The following is a 19,877-nucleotide window of genomic DNA, read 5'->3' on the forward strand; positions in this document are numbered from 1 at the left end:
ACCGGGAGTTTATCATGCCACCGGCCTTTCATGAAGCAAGATATCAAAGGATGAGTAGAGATAAGTTTGGTATTGACTTGAGAATGGTAAGCCACTATAATGCTGAGGTGAAACCTTACAGACAAGGTAGCGAGACCTGAATCGGAGATGGAGCAGGTATTTCAGGAGTTGCTTAGGCTCACAGGAAAATGGGTCCAAAGCATATGGCTGACACCTTTTGGAGTACCTGTGCCATTTGAAAGCATGATTCCTTCTAGTGGAATGTTTCCTAGAGGAGACAAGTATGCCCACAATTTATGTAATTAAGTGAAGATCCTCAATCAAATGAGCACTCAATGTCCAAGCTGTGATGTTCAGGCCTGAAAGGTTGGGATGATACAATGTCCCGTCTTCCTGCGTCAATAGTCTAGGGTCTGTTCCGAGAAGTACGAGAGGACTGCTGGAAAATTGTAACAGATATGCATACCAGATCTGCCTGGGCCACACTGGACTATAAGAATTAGACTAGCATGGTTCTGAAGAACTTTCTGCACTGTCCTGGCAATAAGTGGTAATAGTGAAAAGTGTCTTGAGCCAACCTGTGATTGCTTGGTAGAAATGAGCAAAATTTACTTAGTTTTGTGATATGCTATAAATGAACAAGTCCATTGATGGTATTTATTTGCTTTTATATACCAAAGTTCCTAGGAAACATCACATCAGTTTACAATGTAATAAAATATAAAACACAATTAAAAGGTATACAATAAGTTACATGGTTAGTCAAGAGAAACATTAAGCTAACATATACAATACATTTTTCTATTTTAAAAAACATCTTAAAGAAAATACTAAAATTGATAAAATAAAACTATAAAAAGACATCAGATGTACCTAATGGGCTCTATTATCTATGGATAATATGGAATCAAGTATGGCTAAGGGTAGTATAAAAATAGCCATTGTTAGATTAAGCATAGACTTGCTGGAACAGCCAAGTCTTTATTTTCTTCTTGAAGATTTGGGGGTTTGCTTCTAGTCTTAGGTCTTGTGGTAAAGAATTCCATAAGTTAAGTCCTGCTAGGGCTAGAGCTCGCTCTCTAACAGTGTTCAGGTGTGCTAGTTTGGGAGAAGGTATAAAGTACCATTGCTGGCTGAGCGCATGCTCCTTTGTGGAGTATGAAAATGGAGGGCAGCATTGAGCCATTCAACTTTGTCATTATATAATGTTTTATGAATTAGAGTTAACATTTTGAAGTGTATTCTGTGTGATATTGGCAGCCAATGCAGTTCCTTTAAAATAGGTGCTATATGGTCAGCTTTTCTGGTATTAGTAAGTACTCTAGCAGCAGGGTTCTGCAGTAATTGGAGAGATCTGATGGTGGATGTAGGGAGGCCTAAAATATGGCATTACAATAATCGATTTTTGGGAAAATGAAAGCTTGAAGTACAGTTCTAAAATCATTTGTGTGGAGCAGTGGTCTTAAATTTGTTTAGGACATGAAGTTTGTAATAACAGTCTAATTAGGGTACTTATAAATTTCTTTAGGTTTAGTTCACTGTCTAAAATTACTCCTAGGTCTATTACTTTGTGCAAAATGGAGTATTTAGTCTGTACTGTTTTTACATCAGAACTAACTTTATTGTTCATAATAAAGGCATAATATGAGGAATTCAGTTTTAGACGGGTTTGAGGATAGGCTCATCTGAGTTAGGAGTTAATTTATTGCAGAGAGATAGACTTCCTATAGTTTTAGGGCAGTTTCAGTTGAGTCGATGATCAGAATTAAGATTTGAACGTCATCGGCGTAAATGAAGTGTGTTAGCCCAAGTCCAGCTAGTAGTTTGCACAATGGCAAAATATATATGTTGAATAGTGTTGAGGAAAGGGAGGATCCTTGGTGAACTCCATGGATGAAATCTGTTTTGATTCAGAACTGCCTTTTTTAACCTTATAGGATTTTTTATTTTATTTTATTTTTTTTTTAAGTACGATTCAAACCAGTGAAGGGTGGCATCAGTTAGGCCAATTTCCATGAGTCTATCTAGTAAAATTTTGTGGTTGATCATATCGAATGCGGTAGATATATCGAGCATCACAAGGAGCTAAGACTGACCATTGTCAAGTCCTCTAAGGACTGTATCCGTGAGGGAGACGAGAAGTGTCTCTGAACTAAAAAATTTCCAGAAGCCGAACTGTGAGGGATGAAGTATGTATTATATTTCTAAATGTTCCGAAAGTTGTTGATTTACAACTTTTTCCATTAGTTTAGCCAGAAATGGAAGGTTGGAGATTGGCCTAAAATTGGCTGGGTCTGAGGAGTTTAAGTGTGATTTTTTTAGAATGGACTTTATTATGGCACATTTTATATTGTCTGGACAACTACCTTGAGTTAAGGAGACATTGATGAGGATGGCGAGTGGTTTAGCAATTAAATTAGAGACGAGCTTTAAGGATTTGATGGGAATAGTGTCTGAGGGATGGGCAGCAGGATTCATTTTTTTGATAAGAATCTCAATTTCAGTGGATGATATGCTTTCAAAGGTGGACCATGTTAATTCTGGGTTTTTCGGCAGGGTAATTCTACATGTTGTGGTTATGGGAATATTTATTAATTTTAGAATCTTGTCTCTAAAAAATTGTGCAAAATCGTTACATTTGGTTTCAGTGTTATTGTTGGGTATAGAGTTCAGGGCAGATTTGATTAAGTCTGCTACATACGAGAAAAGAATTTTTGGGTTAAATTGGTAGTCATGGATTTTTTTTGGAAAACAAATATCGTTTAGTTTTAAGGATATTGGTTCTATATTTGCAAGGCATTGCCCTATAGATACCTAATGTGGTCGGGGTTGGGTTGTTTTGCCATTTTCTTTCCGCGTTTCAAAGGGAACGTTTTGTCATTTTAAGGTCAGATGTATACCAGGGAGCTTTATATTTATGCGAGGGCTTTATTTTTTATTTATTTTTTACTATGGGGCAGCAAATATTAGGTAGATCATTGGTACTTGTGTTCCACGATGTAATAGTGGAATCGGTTATCTGTCAGATCCAGATTTTGAAGGGCTTTTGGAAGAAGTTCCATTAAATCATCTCCCTGACATGGTAGATCCCCCATAAGCTGAAGAGTTAGTCAGCCACTGACACTGACTGCTGTAGAGATCACTCAGGTGGTTGAAATACTCTGCTGAGTCAATTTGCCACCATGTTAAGAGATGCACAGCAGATAAGTGGCCTGAAAACCATCCTGATTTGTCTCTGCCCAATACCAGGTTTTTGGGCTTCTTGACAGAGGCATCATGACCCTGTACCTCCTTGCTCGTTGACATAAAACATGGTGTCCTGGTTGTCAGCTTGAATCAAGATGATCTTTCCCTGAAGATGATGTGGAAAGGCTGATAAAGCATATCTGACTGCTCTCAACTCTAGAAGGCTGATCTGAAAGCAGCTCTCTTGAAGAATCCAGAGCCTTGTGTCCAAAGCGTACCTTGTCATATACGAATACAGCATGAACAGCTGAAATGTGGCCAATGAAAGGAGGTTGTTAAAAAGGAAATATGGCCATAATGAAAAGCATGCGTCTTATTCCAAAAGTGTGGAAACATAATAAATAATATTAGGAAACCGAGCTCTCCAAGACTATAAGAAAAAATTGCTTAGAAGTAGGCAAATTGACATTTTGATGAATGTAGCTTGTACTGCTGAGCAAAGACAGACAACAGAATTGGTATAGAATTCAGTGAAGTCTAAGGAAGTACACAGACACACATGCTCTGTCATTAGTTCCTCCCAGAGACAGTGGAAAAAGCAAACAATATGCAAACCATACACTGAATTCAAGTGTCCCATTGTTATAATCCTTTGGCAGAAGAAAGCACCAGCTGTGACTGAGTAGCCACTGGTGAGAATATAGACATTTCTCTCTGCAGGCTTCTGAATATGTTAGGTTATCCTAGACCATGTGGCACTTTATTTCAAACAGTACAAATTTCTTTATGCTTCAAGATTTGCATCCACACCAAAAAAGAAAAAGAAACGATAAAAGCATATATCTAAAGGTACTGACTGTGATGTTCAACTAGTAAGGGGTTATAAGAATGTACCAACAAAATCTGAAGGCAAAATATAAATCAGAAGGGTCACAGACTAATTGTTACACATGCTTGATCTTCAAACAGAAAATACGTATACAGTTTTTCATCCACTTTGCAATTCATAACAGAAATTACAGGAAGCTTTTCCCAGGCACTGAAATTGTTTGCCTTGTATTTGTTCAAAGCAGCTGCTATTTTGAGAAATGACCTGAAATGCATTGATCATTTGACTTCCTTTAAAGCCAATAAAATGAAGTACAGCTTATTTTACAATTTAATGAGCCATATCTAGCAGGAGCAAGCCTACCACACTGAACACTGCAATTTAATTAACGTTACTTTCCAGTAAGAAAATATTAATCGGCATTTCTGATTAACCCTAGAAGAGTAGAAGGCCTGTGAAAAGATCCCTCATTTTGGCCACTTAAGGGAACTTTCCCGAACAGTCTGGTGTTAGGTAGAGAGGGACAATCACATTATTTAACAGTACATGGCAAGGCAGTTCGAAGTCTGTTAAAACACCAAATCATCCCAAAAAAAGAAATGATATTCTGGAACCATAATCAAATCAGATTACACACACACTTCCCAATAGCAGGTCTTTCATAACATAGGGTTAATCACAAGCAAAACTATTTTAGCAAAACCCTCTTCCTTTTGTTTACAATGAAGATGGAATGTAAAAGCCGGCCAAGGAAAAACAAAATAATGGTGTTAGAATGTGAAACTCTAAAAAGAAGGCACTGGGCCACGTCCGCTTAAGATCACATCACTTGAGAGGAATGTAAACCACCATACACATTTTCAGTAAATATTGAAAACTAGCCTTACTTGGGGAATTTTAGTTTCAAATACAATAAAAAATTTCAAGCAAGTTTAGTTTTAACATATTTTGTAAGTTTCAGGCATCCATCATGTTCTAGTTGAGAAAAATTAATCTTCCCATACAGTGTTTGACACTTGGAAGCCTCCGTTTGAGTTCCTACATCCTATTCACATTAGTTATGCATGTCTGTCTATGTAACGCATGCTTTAGGCTGGGTGATTGTTTTGTAAAGGTTTCATGGGAAAATCTGTGATACAATCAGAGTTAGTAGAAAGCAATTAGGCACTCAACACCGCAGCATTTTACTTCTAATACTTAGTATCATAACACCTACATACTAGCATAAGAACAGCTGCTGTACATATAAAAATGATATACAGGTCTCCAAAACCCCACTTTAATGAAGGTAAATTTGACTATATTTGAGGTATGGAGTATGAGAAGCTGGACTTTCATACGACCTGATAAGCTAAGCATTTTTCCCCATAAGCTATAGATATACCGGACTACAATTTATTCGGGAAGGAGCAAGGTAGGAAGGAAGGGAGGAGGCAAAGCACTATACAGTATATAAATAAAGCAACAGAACTGCAGGGCTTACAAGGTAAGAAGATGGTACTATGGGGGTAATCTGGAAAGTGGGAAAGAACATATGTTTATATTGATGTAATATATAGACTTCCATCACAGACAGAAGAAATGGATAGAAATTTAATGCACAATATTCACTATTATATGCATTGCTATGAAAGGAGAGGCGTTATTGCTAGGTGATCCAATCTGCCAAATGTTGATAGGGACATTCCGACTGTGATGTCTTCTAGAAGCAGGGAGATCCTGGATTCTCTGCAGGGACAACTGTTCTATCAATTAGTAACAGAACCCACACAGGAGAAGGCAATATTGTACCTGGTACTTACCAACGGGGAAAATCTCTCTGATGTTGTAGTGGGCAATCATCTGGCATCCAGTGATAACAAGATGAAGTGATTCAGTATTAGAGTGCAGAAGATGAAGGTCCTAGACTTCAAGAAAGTTAACTTTATTAAAATGTGGTAGTACTTCAAAAGAGTCATTAACTGGATTCGAAAATCTAGGGAAAGCGGAATAACAGTGGGCAAAACTAAAAGGAGATATTAAAAGGGCAAAACACTTTTTGTTAGGAAGAAAAAGATAAGAGGAAAAAAGGCCGCTATGGTTTTCTAAAGAAGTAGCTGAAAGGTAAAGGAGAAAAGGTTAGCGTTCATAAACTACAAGATATGACAGAATGAGGAAGACAGGCGACAATATCTGGAAATAAGAGAAGCTGGGAATGTGGTCAGGAAAGAAAAAATACCAAATACAGTAAAACAAGAGGGGGAACAGTTTTTTTTTTTTTTAAGATATCTTAATGATAGAAGGAAATGCAAAAGTAGCATTGTGAAACTCAGATTTGAAGGGGAGGAATATGTAGAAGCTGATGAGGAAAAAGAAAAACTGCTTAACAAATGTCTGGTGCTCATTGTGGAAGGGCCAAGGTCAGGACCACATAAAACGAACACAAATAAGATTGGAAATGAGGTAAATAATTTTCAGAAAAATGTGTTCAAGAGGAGCTAACAAAGTAGAAAAGGTAATGAGGCCAAATGGGATACATCCAAGGGTACTAAGAACTTAGAGAGGTTCTAGCAGCTCTGCTGGCTAACTTTTTCAATGCTTTAGTGTCGGGAATAGTTCCAGAAGACTGGAGATGGGCAGATGTGGCTCCTATTCATAAAAGTGAAAGTAAGGAGGAGGCTGGGAACTAGAAACCGGTTAGTCTGATCTCTGGGGTGAGCAAATTAATGGAATCGCTGCTAAGACAGAAGATAAGGCACTTTCTAGAATCCAATGGATTGCAAGATCCGAGGAAGCAGGATTTTACCAGAAGTAGAAAAATCTGGTCAATTTATTAATTATATCTGAAATTACAAAGGAAATAAACTTTGCCAGAAACACAATGAGAAAATATAACTATTTTGAGTTTTATTGTAACACAACTAGAGGAAAAAATATATCAAATATTTTCTCATTAGTATAGTCTACAAAAAAAGGGGGACGAGAAAGGAAAAGAAAGGTCACATAAAAGTGAAAAGAAAAATAGCCACCGCAAGAACACTCCTGATAATAACTAAGATCAACTAATCTTGACCCATAATGGCAACTGGTGAAGATGTAACTAGTTTCCTAGAATCCATAAAGGTTCTAAGCTGGTCAGGAACAAAAAACATGAAACTTCTGTTTCACTCAACGCACAATTAAACTCTGGAATTTGTTGCCAGGGGATGTGGTTAGTGCAATTAGTGTAGCTGGGTTTAAAAAAAGGTTTGGATAAGTTCTGGGAGGAGAAGTCCATTACCTGCTATTAATCAAGTTGACTTAGGGAATAGTCACTGTTATTACTAGCATCAGTAGCAAGGGATATACTTCGTTTTTTGGGTACTTGCCAGGTACTTGTAGCCTGGATTGGCCACTGTTGGAAACAGGATGCTGGGCTTGATGGACCCTTGGTCTGATCCAGTATGGCAATTTCTTGTGTTATGATATTTAATAATACGTTTGTAAGGTTTTCACAATTTAAAAAAAACCCTAATGTGTGTACCTCTTGAAATAAAGCCAAGAATCCCTTCCTCCACCTCTGAGTGGCAGTTGCCAAATCGGGAAAAAATTCTAACCATTTGACCATAAAATTCACATTCATATATTTAAAGTAAGAATTCTTAAAGCACTTGCAACTTGCTCAACTAATCAATTTCCTTGACTGGATGTCCAGAGAAATGGATCAAGGGATAGCACTAGTAAGGCCATTGATACAGTTCTACATAGGTGACATAAATAAATTGAGTGCATTTGGACTGGACCCTAAAGTGATTGTGTTAGCAACTGGTTGAGTGAGAGTTGACAAAGAGTAGTAGTAAATGGAGTTCACTCCGAGGAGAAGGGGTTTACTAACAGTGTGCCTTCGGGATTGATGTTTAGACCGATTCTTAACATTTTCCTGAGCAACACTGTGGAATGATTGTCAAGAAAGGTTTGTCTTTTGCTAAGGATATCAACATTTGCAACATGGTAGACAGCCAAAAAGTGTGAAAAATATGAGAAGGGATCTGGTAAAGCTCGAGGAATGGTGTGGGGTCTAGAAGCTAATATTTAATGCTAAAATGCAGAGTAATGCATTTAGGTTGCAAAAAGCCAAGGGAGAGATACAATATTGGATGGGGGGGGGGATTCTTCTAAGCACGAAAGAAGAGCGCAATCTGGGGATGATCTTATCTGATGGTCTTAAGGTGGCAAACAGGCAAAAGCCAAAAAGATGCGTGTCTGCATAGGGAGAGGCATGATGGTCAATAGATAAGGGAGCAATATTGTCCCAGAACAGGTCGCTGGTGTTCCTAGTATTCCTCATTTGGAATACAAGGTACAGTTCTGGAGTCCATAGCTTCAAAAGGATATAAACCAGTTGGAGTCGGTCCAGAGGGTGGTTACTAAAATGGTCAGTGGTCTTCATTCTAAACTATATGGGATCAGACAAAGATCTAAATATGTATACCCTAGAGGAAAAGCAAGATAGGGAAGATATGATAGAGACATTTAAATACATCCAAGGTTTCCATGCACAGGAGACAGGCCTCTTTCAAAGGAAAGGAAGCTCTCAAACAAGGGCTCATGGGATAAGGTGAAAGGGGATAGATTCTTAGGAAATATTTTGGTACAGAGAGGGTAGTGGATGCATGGAACTACCTCCCAGTGGAGGTGGAGACAAAATCAGCATTTGAATTCATGAACAGAGGGGGATCTCTGAGTGAGTGATGGGAATTGTAAAGCTAAATTAGTTGGGCAAATGGGCAGACTAGATAGGCTGTCACGTTTCTATATTTCTATGACTCAAAATAGGAAATAACTTTTAAAAGATCTGGCCCATTACAAAAAAAGAACATAAGAACATGCCATATTGGGTCAGACTAAGGGTCCATCAAGCCCAGCATCCTGTCTCCAATAGTGGCCAATCCAGGCCATAAGAACCTGGCAAGTTCCCAAAAACTAAGTCTATCCCACGTTACTGTTGCTAGTAATAACAGTGGCTATTTTCTAAGTCAGCTTAATTAATAGCAGGTAATGGACTTCTCCTCCAATAACTTATCCAATCCTTTTTTAAACCTAGCTACACTAACTGCACTAACCACATTCCCTGGCAACAAATTCCAGAGTTTAATTGTGCAGAGTAAAAAAGAACTTTCTCCGATTAGTTTTAAATGTGCCACATGCTAACTTCATGGCATGCACCCTAGTCCTATTATCCGAAAGAGTAAATAACAGATTCACATTTACCCGTTGTAGACCTCTCATATCCCCCCTCAGCCATCTCTTCTCTAAGCTGAACAGTCCTAACCTCTTTAGTCTTTCCTCATAGGGCTCTGTTTTGGTCGCCATTCTCTGTACCTTCTCCATCACAACTATATCTTTTTTGAGATGCGGCTACCAGAATTGTACACAGTATTCAAGGTGCAGTCTCACCATAGAGTGATACAGGGCATTATGACATTTTCTGTTTTATTCACCATTCCCTTTCTAAAAATTCCCAACATTGTTTGCTTTTTTGACTGCCGCAACACACTGAACCGACGATTTCAATGTGTTATCCACTATGACGCCCAGATCTCTTTCTTGGGTTGTGTTTCATCATTCCTACCTTACATTCAAGTTTAAAAGTTAACCTATTAGAGAAATGCAAGATATTAACACTGACTGAGGAGCAAAAAAGGCAGAATAGAGGCAGTCCAAGAAAGAATGGCACTCTATGACATAAGATTAAATATGTAATCCTTACAGAAGAGGCAAGACAAAAGCAAAATTGCTTACCAGTAACACAAATCTCTGAAGACAGCAGTTCAGTCACATACATGGGTCACATGACCATGCTTAGCCCCAAGTAGAGATTTGTCCCAGAGCTTCATGGAAAATCCTAAAGGCCTTTACTCCACATGCACCAGATTGCCAATTCTGACATGACACGGCTGCTCCCCTCAGTTCTGATAAAAGACCTTTGATTAGGGGAAGAAAAACTCCAGAAGTGGAAGTGAGAGACTCTGTGTGACCAATAAACTATCTTCAGGGGAATATATGTTACAGATAAGCAACTTTGCTTTCTCTGAAGACAAGCACTTCACCACTGTTGCAAAAGTGTGACTCCTTAGCTAAGGGAAACAACACTATCAAGACCAACACCGCAAGAAGAAAACATTTTTGCTGGGCTAAAACCCTTTTTATGTTTTTATATATGCGTTTGCATTATATCTATAGCAGGGAAGCAATCGCCAATAATAAAATGGGCTTAGGAGGAAAGGAGTTCAGCTGTACACTTCAGAGATCACAAAGGATAAACAATCCACACCTGTCATCCTGCCAAGAGGCTGGCTACATGGCAACAGAATTTAAATGTGTAAATTTATTCCAGGTCACAGCTTGGCAACTGTCCTCAATCAAGGTAGCCCTTAAGTGGCCAACTGAAGTTGCCATTGCCCTAATATTATGGGCCTTGCCATGCCCCTCTCTAAGGTCAGGTCTGCCTGTGCATTACAAAAGGAGATGCAATCTGCTATCCAATTGGAAATGGCACATTTTGTCACTGCAATCCCAGGCCTAGTTATTTTTCATTATGTATTTAAAATATTTATTAACCACTTCCTAAGTCCTTAGGAAACAGTCTGAAGCGATGCGCAATAAAGTTTAAAAACAAATAAACAAACCAAAACAGAGCCCAAACAATAACATGCATAATACATCACAGAACCCAAACTACATACAGACAATGAGCCACACAAGGAAAAAATTATTCCACATCCCTTTCAAGTGTCTACTTTAAAAAAAAAAATCTATCTGGGTTTAAGAAACAAAACATTGAGTGGACCTTAGTCTGCTCAGGGTAGAAGGTGACAGATTTCTTGCACATCAAAGAATGAAGGGTCTTGTTCACCTTTTAGAAGACACAGCCTGGGAAAAAATGTTGGAAGGGCAATTGACTGGTTAAGGTAGAAATTCAGTAGCACCTTAGATGAGAACTTGGGATTCTTGAGACTACAAAAATTTAGAGGTTCTCAAGGAAGCTTTCATAGCTGGGTAAGAATCATGTTGATATCCCATGATACTGCAGGTAGCTTGTTAGGAGATGAACTAAAGCAAGCCCCAAGCAACTAAAAGGCTGCACAGAGAAGGTGTTTCTTTTTGCATGTTTGTGAAGGGCCAGCTGCACTGGGATGAACCCTAAGAGAGTTGGTTTTTAAACCAAATTCTTAAAGACAGAAAATAGTCAAGCAGTTATTGTGTGAGACAAGAGAAAAAAGATTTAAGGCCTCTTCCTCACAGAATACTAACCTCCTCTACTTAAGACATAAGGCCTTCTTTTTTCTAGAAGCCAGGACTTCAAACACTTTTGCAGATAGACTGAAGAATTTTATGTTCCCATCAACATTCAGACCATGAGGGCTAGAGAATGGATGTTAGAATGGAACAGTGATCCCTCGTTTTGAATGAGGGCTGGATCCCATAGGAGTGGAAACCAGATCTGTAAGTATCAAGGTTCCCCTCTCTCTTCTGAATTTTAATAAGGTATTGATAGGGACCTTTATTTTCATTTTTTAAAATGTTCCCTGGAATTTATCAGGTTTATAGACAAGAACAAAAGAGGATAAAATCAGTGGAAAAATATGATACTATTTTTCTGGGTAAATACTGGAGTTTATTTTAATGGACAAAAGCCAGAACAATAAAACAAGCAGATTTTCCCACTCACTCACTCAGCAGCATCGCTATCTCTACCTCCATCTCCTGCCTAGCATGTCCCTTTCTCTCCCCACACCCCCAACAAGAATCGCCTTCAACCGTCCCCCATTGCAAGAGCATTTGTCCTTACTAGTAGTGGCTCCAGGTTTCCCCTCTCTCCTTCGGCAGCTGAGGTCCCTGTGCTGTGCAGTACTGTGCACGTTTTTGCAGGGCCAGGGAGCCTGCTGGGACGTGCTTCTGGTGAGCTTGGTGCTCCTTCAAAATGCTGCATTTGGTAGCACCAAGCAGCATGTACTTTGACTGTTTAGGGGGAGGCGGAGGCAGGACTTGAAATGCCATATCTGCAGCACTGGAAGGGTAGCATTTTCGCTGATGGGGGCAGGACTTAAAACACTGCAGGTGCTTTGGCCCACACTGGCTTCCAGCAATTACTGGAGACCTTGAGATGCTGTATCTGAAAGTCTTGGGGGGGAGGGGGGAGGAGGAAGGGGAACAGGAGGTACCTGAAGTAAAATCCCTGCTCTCTTTCCTGTGGTGGGACAGGCTCAACTACTCTGGTAGGAGGGAGAGGATTTCTGATATGAGCAAATCCTGGTGTTAAGTATAGATGTATCCTGTAACAGTATCTTATTATTAGGTAATCTCTGTTGCCTGAGATTACAACAGGCCAATGGTTTACATAAAAACTCAGCCTCTGCACATAGGGCGGACCTCTGGTACAAAGACTGGAACACTGTACCTGCTCTGGATTCAGCCACAAACCCATACCTGATTTTCACTGGATGGCAACAAGGGGACTAGAGCTTCTCTGCTTGTGTTAGCAAGGTCTTCTGCTCTCCTGCCTGGGAAGCGTTTCTTTTGATTAAAAAACTGCTTCTGAGGAGAACCTCCAAGATGTGGAGGGTCGTTTAGAAGTGGCAGTGGCTTCCTGGAACATGGGATGGTGTTCCAAGGGCTAACAAGAGATAATATCCACCTAGCGAAGAAGGCTTGGCGTGCCTTCCCAGAACAAACCGGCAAACCTACTGATGAGGGTCTTGCTTCGATGTTTTTCTATGTATACTTCATGATATGAGGTCGTGATATGAGACTCCAAGGGGTAGAATCGGGAGTAACATCAGAACATATTTCTTTATGGAAAAGGTCATGGATGCATACAGTGACCTTTCAAGAGAGGCAGTGGAGGGAAAAACAGTAACTGAATTCAAGAAAGCATGCAATAAGCTCAGAGGATCCCTAGGCGTGAAGACGTGAAGGGAAAAGTCAGATATCAGCTGGCATGCACCAGGAAACAAATTGCACAGATTAGATGAGCCTTAGAATCCTTACCTGCCCTGCCATCATATTCTATGAACTTCTCTGGGCCATGTCTGAAAGGTATAAGAGTCCTATATACTAAACATTTTTCACTCAGACCAAAAAAAAAAAAATGGAAGAAAACCTTTAGTACATAGACCCCCAAACAGTTATTGCACTCTTGGTCTCCTCGGTGATATTGTGGAAACAATGTTATCACAACAGGTGACTGGCATGCCATTCACTCTCATCCTTTTCTTCTATAAATAACTGGACAGGTTAATATAGAACTAGGGGATGCAATGTGCTTAGGCTCTCAAGGAATCGACTATTTCCTCTGTCAAAGAGAAGCATTGGTAATCACTAGTCCATTCTTTGCTATTTTAACCTAATCCAACAACTGATTTATTGGGAAATATTAATAATATAAACACTACCACTGTATTAAATTCCCAATAAAATAGCTTCATATTTAAAAAAAAAACCCCAACTCATTCTGAAATGAAAAAAAAGTTTTATTCTCCAAGGGGCCGATGCAATACAGTGCGCTCAAATGTGCACACTGTTTAACCGGCAGTTGGACGCGTGTTGTGTAGGCGCTATCTAATCCCCGTATGCAATAAGGGGATTAGCGCCTCCACAACACACGTCCAATACGGAGCGAAACTAATAGCAGTCATCACATGCAAATGCATGTGAATGAGCCTATTAGCTATTCACTCCAAATTAAAAAAAAAAAAAAAGTGCGAACAGGTATTAAATTGCTGAGCGCTCCCAAAAGTTGAAAAGAAAAGCAGAAAATCTTTAAACCCCCCCCCCCCCCCCCCCAAAAAAAACCCCAACAAAAAAAAAGTTTTAAAAAAGCACACACAGTCGGGCTCAGGAAACAGACGCTCAGTTAACAAGCGTCCGTTTCCTGAACCCCTGGCTGTGCGCTGTTTAGGAAAAGGGACGCCGATAAATCTGGCATCTGTTTCCTAACCGGCGGCTCCCGTTCTCAAGGTGGTGCTAGGAGCGTGCAAGCGAACCTAGCGCCTCCTTGATAATGCAACCCCTAATTTAAATGTTGCATGGTGCCCCCAGGAGGGGTACCTGGGCTCCGAGTGCTCAGCGCCCGCTTTCAGCACACATTTATTGCATTGGCCCCCTGAGAGTCTGCATTTGCTTCTGGATGCCACACAGCCAGTAGCCCTTCTAAACTGTCAGGAGCACTGACCAGGAAGAAATGACAGTTCTCTTTGTGCATCAAGTCCCAGTGATATACAGAATAACTTATTGTCTTCTTTCAATGTACAGCACTAAGGTTCAAACCTACTTGCTCTTTTCACAGTCTGCGGACACTGTCACCGTCACACCCAAACCCTGCTACCATGAGAGTTCAGAGGCTAGAACTTGTGTCCCCCTGACTGTAGCATGTAGAACTGCTATGAAACTATGAAGCTGGCTGCAAAAATTACTTGCATCTATATAAGAACTGTTTTTCTCCCCCTGACTCCACTGTCCTATGGCATAGCTCCCAGCTTTTCCATGCAAGATTTACTTTCACTCTATACATCACTACAGGAGCCTCTACAGAATAAAATGATTTTGAAACCAAAATCAAAATGAGGCTTAATTGTTAAATCACCAAGGATAACCAGCAAGTCTATGCACAATTGCTTAGCTCTCTGATCTCACAGGATATTCTAATGGACGCACAAGGGAATACACAGTTGCCTAAACTACTGTCTCAAAACAGGCCTCCAGGAATAACAGGCCCCTTGTGAAAAGACTTCATGAGGCTACCTATTCACTTATAGATCATGTTCCTCAATTTACTAGGTTTTTTTATACATCCATCTACTGAACAGTAAAACTGCACAGTCTTATGCAGATTCCTTCAGGAGCTGGCACCAGATGAATCTTTCTCCGAATACAAAAAAGACCGAAATTTTATACATCTGTCCTAAATTGACCCAAGCAAAGGAACTTGAAATTCAGGAAGCTGCTAAAAATTATCCCATTTCCCTGGAAGTCCGAGATCTAGGGATTTTTCTAGATTGTGAATTCACACTGAAAGCGTACGTGAAAAAAATCATTAATGATGGGTATTTTAAATTGAATGTTCTAAAAAGATTAAAGCCACTTCTATTTCGAAAAGATTTCAGAACAGTTTTGCAAGCTCTTGTTTTGTCAAAATTGGATTACTGTAACTTGATGTTTTTGGGCCTACCAGCGAATGTTACCAGACCATTACAATTGTTGCAGAACTCAGCGGCCAGACTTAACAGGAACTGAAAGATCAGATCATATTATGCCAATATTGAAAGACCTACACTGGTTGCCTGTTAAACATAGGGCTCAACATAAAGTTCTCTCTCTAATTCATAAAACTCTCTACAACGAAAAGATTGAATGGTTAACCTCAGCATTACATTTTCATATCCCATCAAGAATTTCAAGATCAGAAGGTACAGGGATGTTGCCCATACCATCCCCTAAAATTGCTCATTTGAATAATGTAAGAGAAAGGGCTATTTCAATTGCCAGGCCCCAACTGTGGAACTCTCTACCTCAAGAACTAAGGATGGAATCAGACATTAAAATATTTAAAAAGGGTATTAAAACATGGCTATTAGAACAAGCCTTCCAAGAGTTAACTTAATGATTACATTTCCCTTTATTTTATATACTTAGTTACGTATACTATCTCTGCTCTTACTGTTCTGCATTTTTAACGGTTTAAATTTTTTATTAATTATTTACTATTTTATTTGTTTATTATGAAACTTTGTATTTACTTCTTTTCATTTTAATTTTGGAAATAAATATTCATTTAAAAATATTTGTAACTAATGTAAACCAATGTGATATGCTCTCATGAAACATCGGTATATAAGAATTAATAAATAAAATAAAAAATAAAATAAATCAGACAATATCTCAGTTATCCGATGACCACAGCAGTTGAAAGAATGATCCTGAGCTCCCCATTTCATTGCAGTTACTTTTATCATGGGAAGGCCCCTTTCAGCTCATGTACACTGCAATCCTGTTTTAATGCCGATTCGACATATCAAACTAATAGTCCAAGATGAAAAATGGACAATTTACAAAATACAATGCCCCCCAAGAATAAACACTGGCATTTTTTTCTTCTTATGAGGAGGCTGAGGAAAGTGAATCCATGAGGTCATGAAGCCCCTAACGTTCTGTAGGAATGGTTTGATTTTGCTTTTAGAGAATGCTGTACTCACATTTTCAGAAAGGGAGGGAAAAAATACGCATAAGTTTACTTTAAAAATGTGTGTGTTCTGCCAAGTACACGCTGGGACATACACATGGAAAGTTGCAGCCGGTTTCCAAGCATTTGCGTGTATAAAGTACGTACATAAATGTTTTCTCTGCCCTGACCCCCTCCCCCTGGAACACCTCCTGGGGAAAAATCCGTGCAAAATCGATTTCTGCACATACTTTTCCCCCAGCTACCCTCTGGATAATTTTCAAAAGCTGATTTACATGCACAAACTGATACTAATGAACATAAACTATGTTCTAAATTACCCCTAAATGTTTTTAAGTTGATAAAAACTAAACTGAAAAACCTATCATCAAACCCTTAGCACAACTTTGTGCATGAAGTATGCAACGAGCATCCCATTAAAGAATAATGACTTGCAGAACTCCTAAACCTTGTTGGAAATAGCTGGGCCTGCTAGCAGCAGTGACTTTCCAGCAGTTGCTGCAACATATGTTATTGCCAATCAGACATTTGCCATATCACATTCCAAAGTTTGCTAATTAATCTCTGCACTAAGCCCCATCAATGGCTGCTGCCCATTTTAACATGTTCATCATTTTTTATTTAAAGGGAAAGCAACCCCATGACCATCAACAACCCTACATTTAAAAAGGAGATTCACTCTCAATAAAAAGGCTCAGTTTTACCGTCGGTTCAGTGAGTTTCTTTATCCTTCTGTACTTCAACATCAAGCAGCAGTAGCCATGAAAACATGCTTTAAAATCTTACCTGCAAGCCATCAACAAAGCAAAAGGTTTTCAAAATGAATAACCTGCCTTTAAGTTTTGTTTTAGATTATGGCTTTACTTTGAAATTAAAGATGACTACTATTTCTACTTTTTAAATTAATCTCCAGCCCAAAAATTTTTTCCCTCTCATATGACTGATTTTCCATGATTTATTTTAAGGATTTTCAACTTTTGGTAAAATTGAATCTTAATCTTATTAATTTCGGGGTTTACTTTTGTTCCTTATCTTTAGTACAGCTTTTGGTACAATTCAGAGCTGTCCCTTCAGTCATGTTATGAGCTGCTTTTAGCTCAGTTGTACATGTTCTGTGCCCTCTAGCATGACCTCTACAAAAGCAGTTGTGCATTTTACTGTGGTGTAAATCCTCACAGACAAGTCGAACCTGTTCTTTTTGGCATCTAGCCCTCATTTGAATACACTATTGAGCTTCATTACACAAAGGGAACGGAGGGGCACTATTGTGCGACGTACATCCTTCACATGCAGCCACATTTAATCTGTTTTACAAGCTCTGAAAGCTTTTATACAAACAGATCTTCTCTTAACTGCACACAGGTTCCCTGCTGCCACCAACTGAAATATTAATAATCATAAATCAAAAGGAGAGCCCAAGAAATAATGCCTTTCAAAATTGAATATTTTCTATATTTTACTTGAAATTGCTCTATTTTTCTTCTATCTGCTTGTTTTCCTCTGTCAAGCATTAAGTTGCAAGATTATATACTACATAACATCAAGTATTACTCTTGAAAAGAAATTGAATTATCTTTCTGGAATAAGATATAATCATAGATTGCCTTTCTAGATAAATAAATCTATTTTATCAATACTGTGGTTCAAGTGAGAAGAAAAAAAAAAAAAAAAAGATGCCTACGCAAGTCAGAACTGCTGTGCTCTGCCTTTCAGAGCACAGCATCAACAACATTCCAGGAAGTCAAAGAGTCAAGTGAGGCAGTACTGGTTTTAGGACCTCTGTGATTTCGTTTTCAGTCAAAGCCCCTCACCCCTCAAGTGATACGCAGCCCTCCCCTTTCTCCATGAACCCAGGCTTTTAGCTCCCAGTATTCCTGAGATACAACGTGAAAAGAGCAGGAAGAAAGATAGGTTTCTTTTGTCTCTTTCAGATGATACTAATATCTGTAGCAGAATGGGCACGCCTGAAGCCATAAGAACATTTATTTATTTATTTTTTAACTTTTATATACTGATGTTCCTGTATAGGATACACATCGCACATACCATACTGGGTCAGACCGAGGGTTTATCAAGCCCAGCATCCTGCTGCCAACCAGGGCTGGTGCTAGTATTTTTGCTGCCCTGTGTGGACAGGTACAATGCTGCCCCTCCCCCATTCTGTTTTTGTTTTTTTTTATTTTTTTAAACACAGAATTTTTGTTTTCCAAATAACAAACACAATAGAAAATATCAGTCTCATGTTCTGTCCCAGATCCCCTTTTCCCCCACCTAGAAAAGCCCTGCTTCCTCCAGTGATCCAAACTTTCAAAACCGACACCCCTCCCCCGAACATATCTTACCCCATCCACAGGTCCAAAATTACTAAATTGTGCAGGAATGATCCCCAGGTGCTCATTCCCTGCCTGCCAGTTTGTAAAAATGGCACCAGATGGGACCCTGTAGCTGGCACCATTTTGTAGCACAGACTGTGAATCAGCAATTACCACCTGAAATGAGACACTACACAATACTGTTGACGATCTTGCCCCTTTTAAGATGATTAAATTTAAACCAAGGTTTTCATATAAAACGGATGACTCCTGAATTAAGATCTATGAGACAAACACTGAGGAGAATTGAACGAAATGGCGCAAATATCAATCTGCTGAAAATGTAACTAAATGCAAATAGTTATCTGATTACCAGCTTCATTGCCTGAACACCAGTAAACAGTATCATTCCACTCTGATTCAAGCAGCAGGGAATAATCCCAAAATTCTGTTCAACATTGTTAATCAATTAACATTAGTATCTTCCGATAGCCATTCTAAACACTCCTGTAATATTGATGGGGATGCATTTATGCAATCCTTAGCTCTAAAATTTATGACAATGTCAATGCCTTTTAATGGGTATTCAAAGAAATTCGATTCTTCCACCAATGAGATCAAATCCAAATGGAATTCCTTTTGAACTCTCCTCAGCCAGTGAAATCTCAAATATGATAGGCGCATTGAATTATTCAAACTGCAGGGTAAATGTTTTAAAAAATAGACCTTAGCCCTGGAGGTTTATTTTCTCCATCAACTGGCCATTTAGTTAATCTTTCTCTATTAGAGGGTTTCGTATTAGATTCACTTAAGATGGCTGCTGTTCGGCCATTACTGAAAAAACAGAGTCTTAACCAAACAGACCTTTTAAATTTTAGACCCATTTTTTCATTACCATTTTTAATAAAGATTTTAGAATCAATCATTTTAAATCGATTAGAGACCTTTGTTCATAATGATGTTCTTAACCATTTTCAATATGGTTTAGAAAGATTTTACAGCAGCATTTGATACCTTCAACCATTCAATTCTATTACTTCGACTGAGAGAACTTGGCATTTCAGGACCACTTCTTAGATGGTTTCAAACATATTCAAAATAGAAAGCAACAGGTCTGGAGTAAGGGAAAAAGTCAAGGTGGTATCCCATGACTTTGGGAGTTCCACAGGGGTTTGCCCTATCTGCGCTCTTTGTAATATCTATTTAGTTCCTATTTGTGATCTTTTGGGAGGCCTTTATGAGAGCTTCCGAATTTATGCAGATATATAATTCCTGCTACCTATTGAAGATTGACGTTTCCTCGTGCATGACAACATATTTTCACTAACCAAAATTTGATGGATATCAAATT

General features: G+C 38.9%; 1 protein-coding gene across 1 annotated transcript in view; it reads right to left on the reverse strand.

Annotated features, from left to right (window-relative positions):
* Window positions 1-11,981, reverse strand: part of LOC115089833 (CDK-activating kinase assembly factor MAT1-like) — a 161,577-nt gene extending 149,596 nt beyond the window's left edge. The window contains exon 1 of the mRNA XM_029598163.1: window positions 11,826-11,981. Coding sequence (XP_029454023.1) covers window positions 11,826-11,966 — 141 coding nt within the window. The 5' untranslated portion in view covers window positions 11,967-11,981. The remainder of the gene's footprint in view (window positions 1-11,825) is intronic.
* Between the last annotated feature and the right edge of the window lie 7,896 nt (window positions 11,982-19,877).

This window comes from Rhinatrema bivittatum, chromosome 4 (genome assembly GCF_901001135.1).
Source record: "Rhinatrema bivittatum chromosome 4, aRhiBiv1.1, whole genome shotgun sequence".
NCBI classification, from domain to species: Eukaryota; Metazoa; Chordata; class Amphibia; order Gymnophiona; family Rhinatrematidae; genus Rhinatrema; species Rhinatrema bivittatum.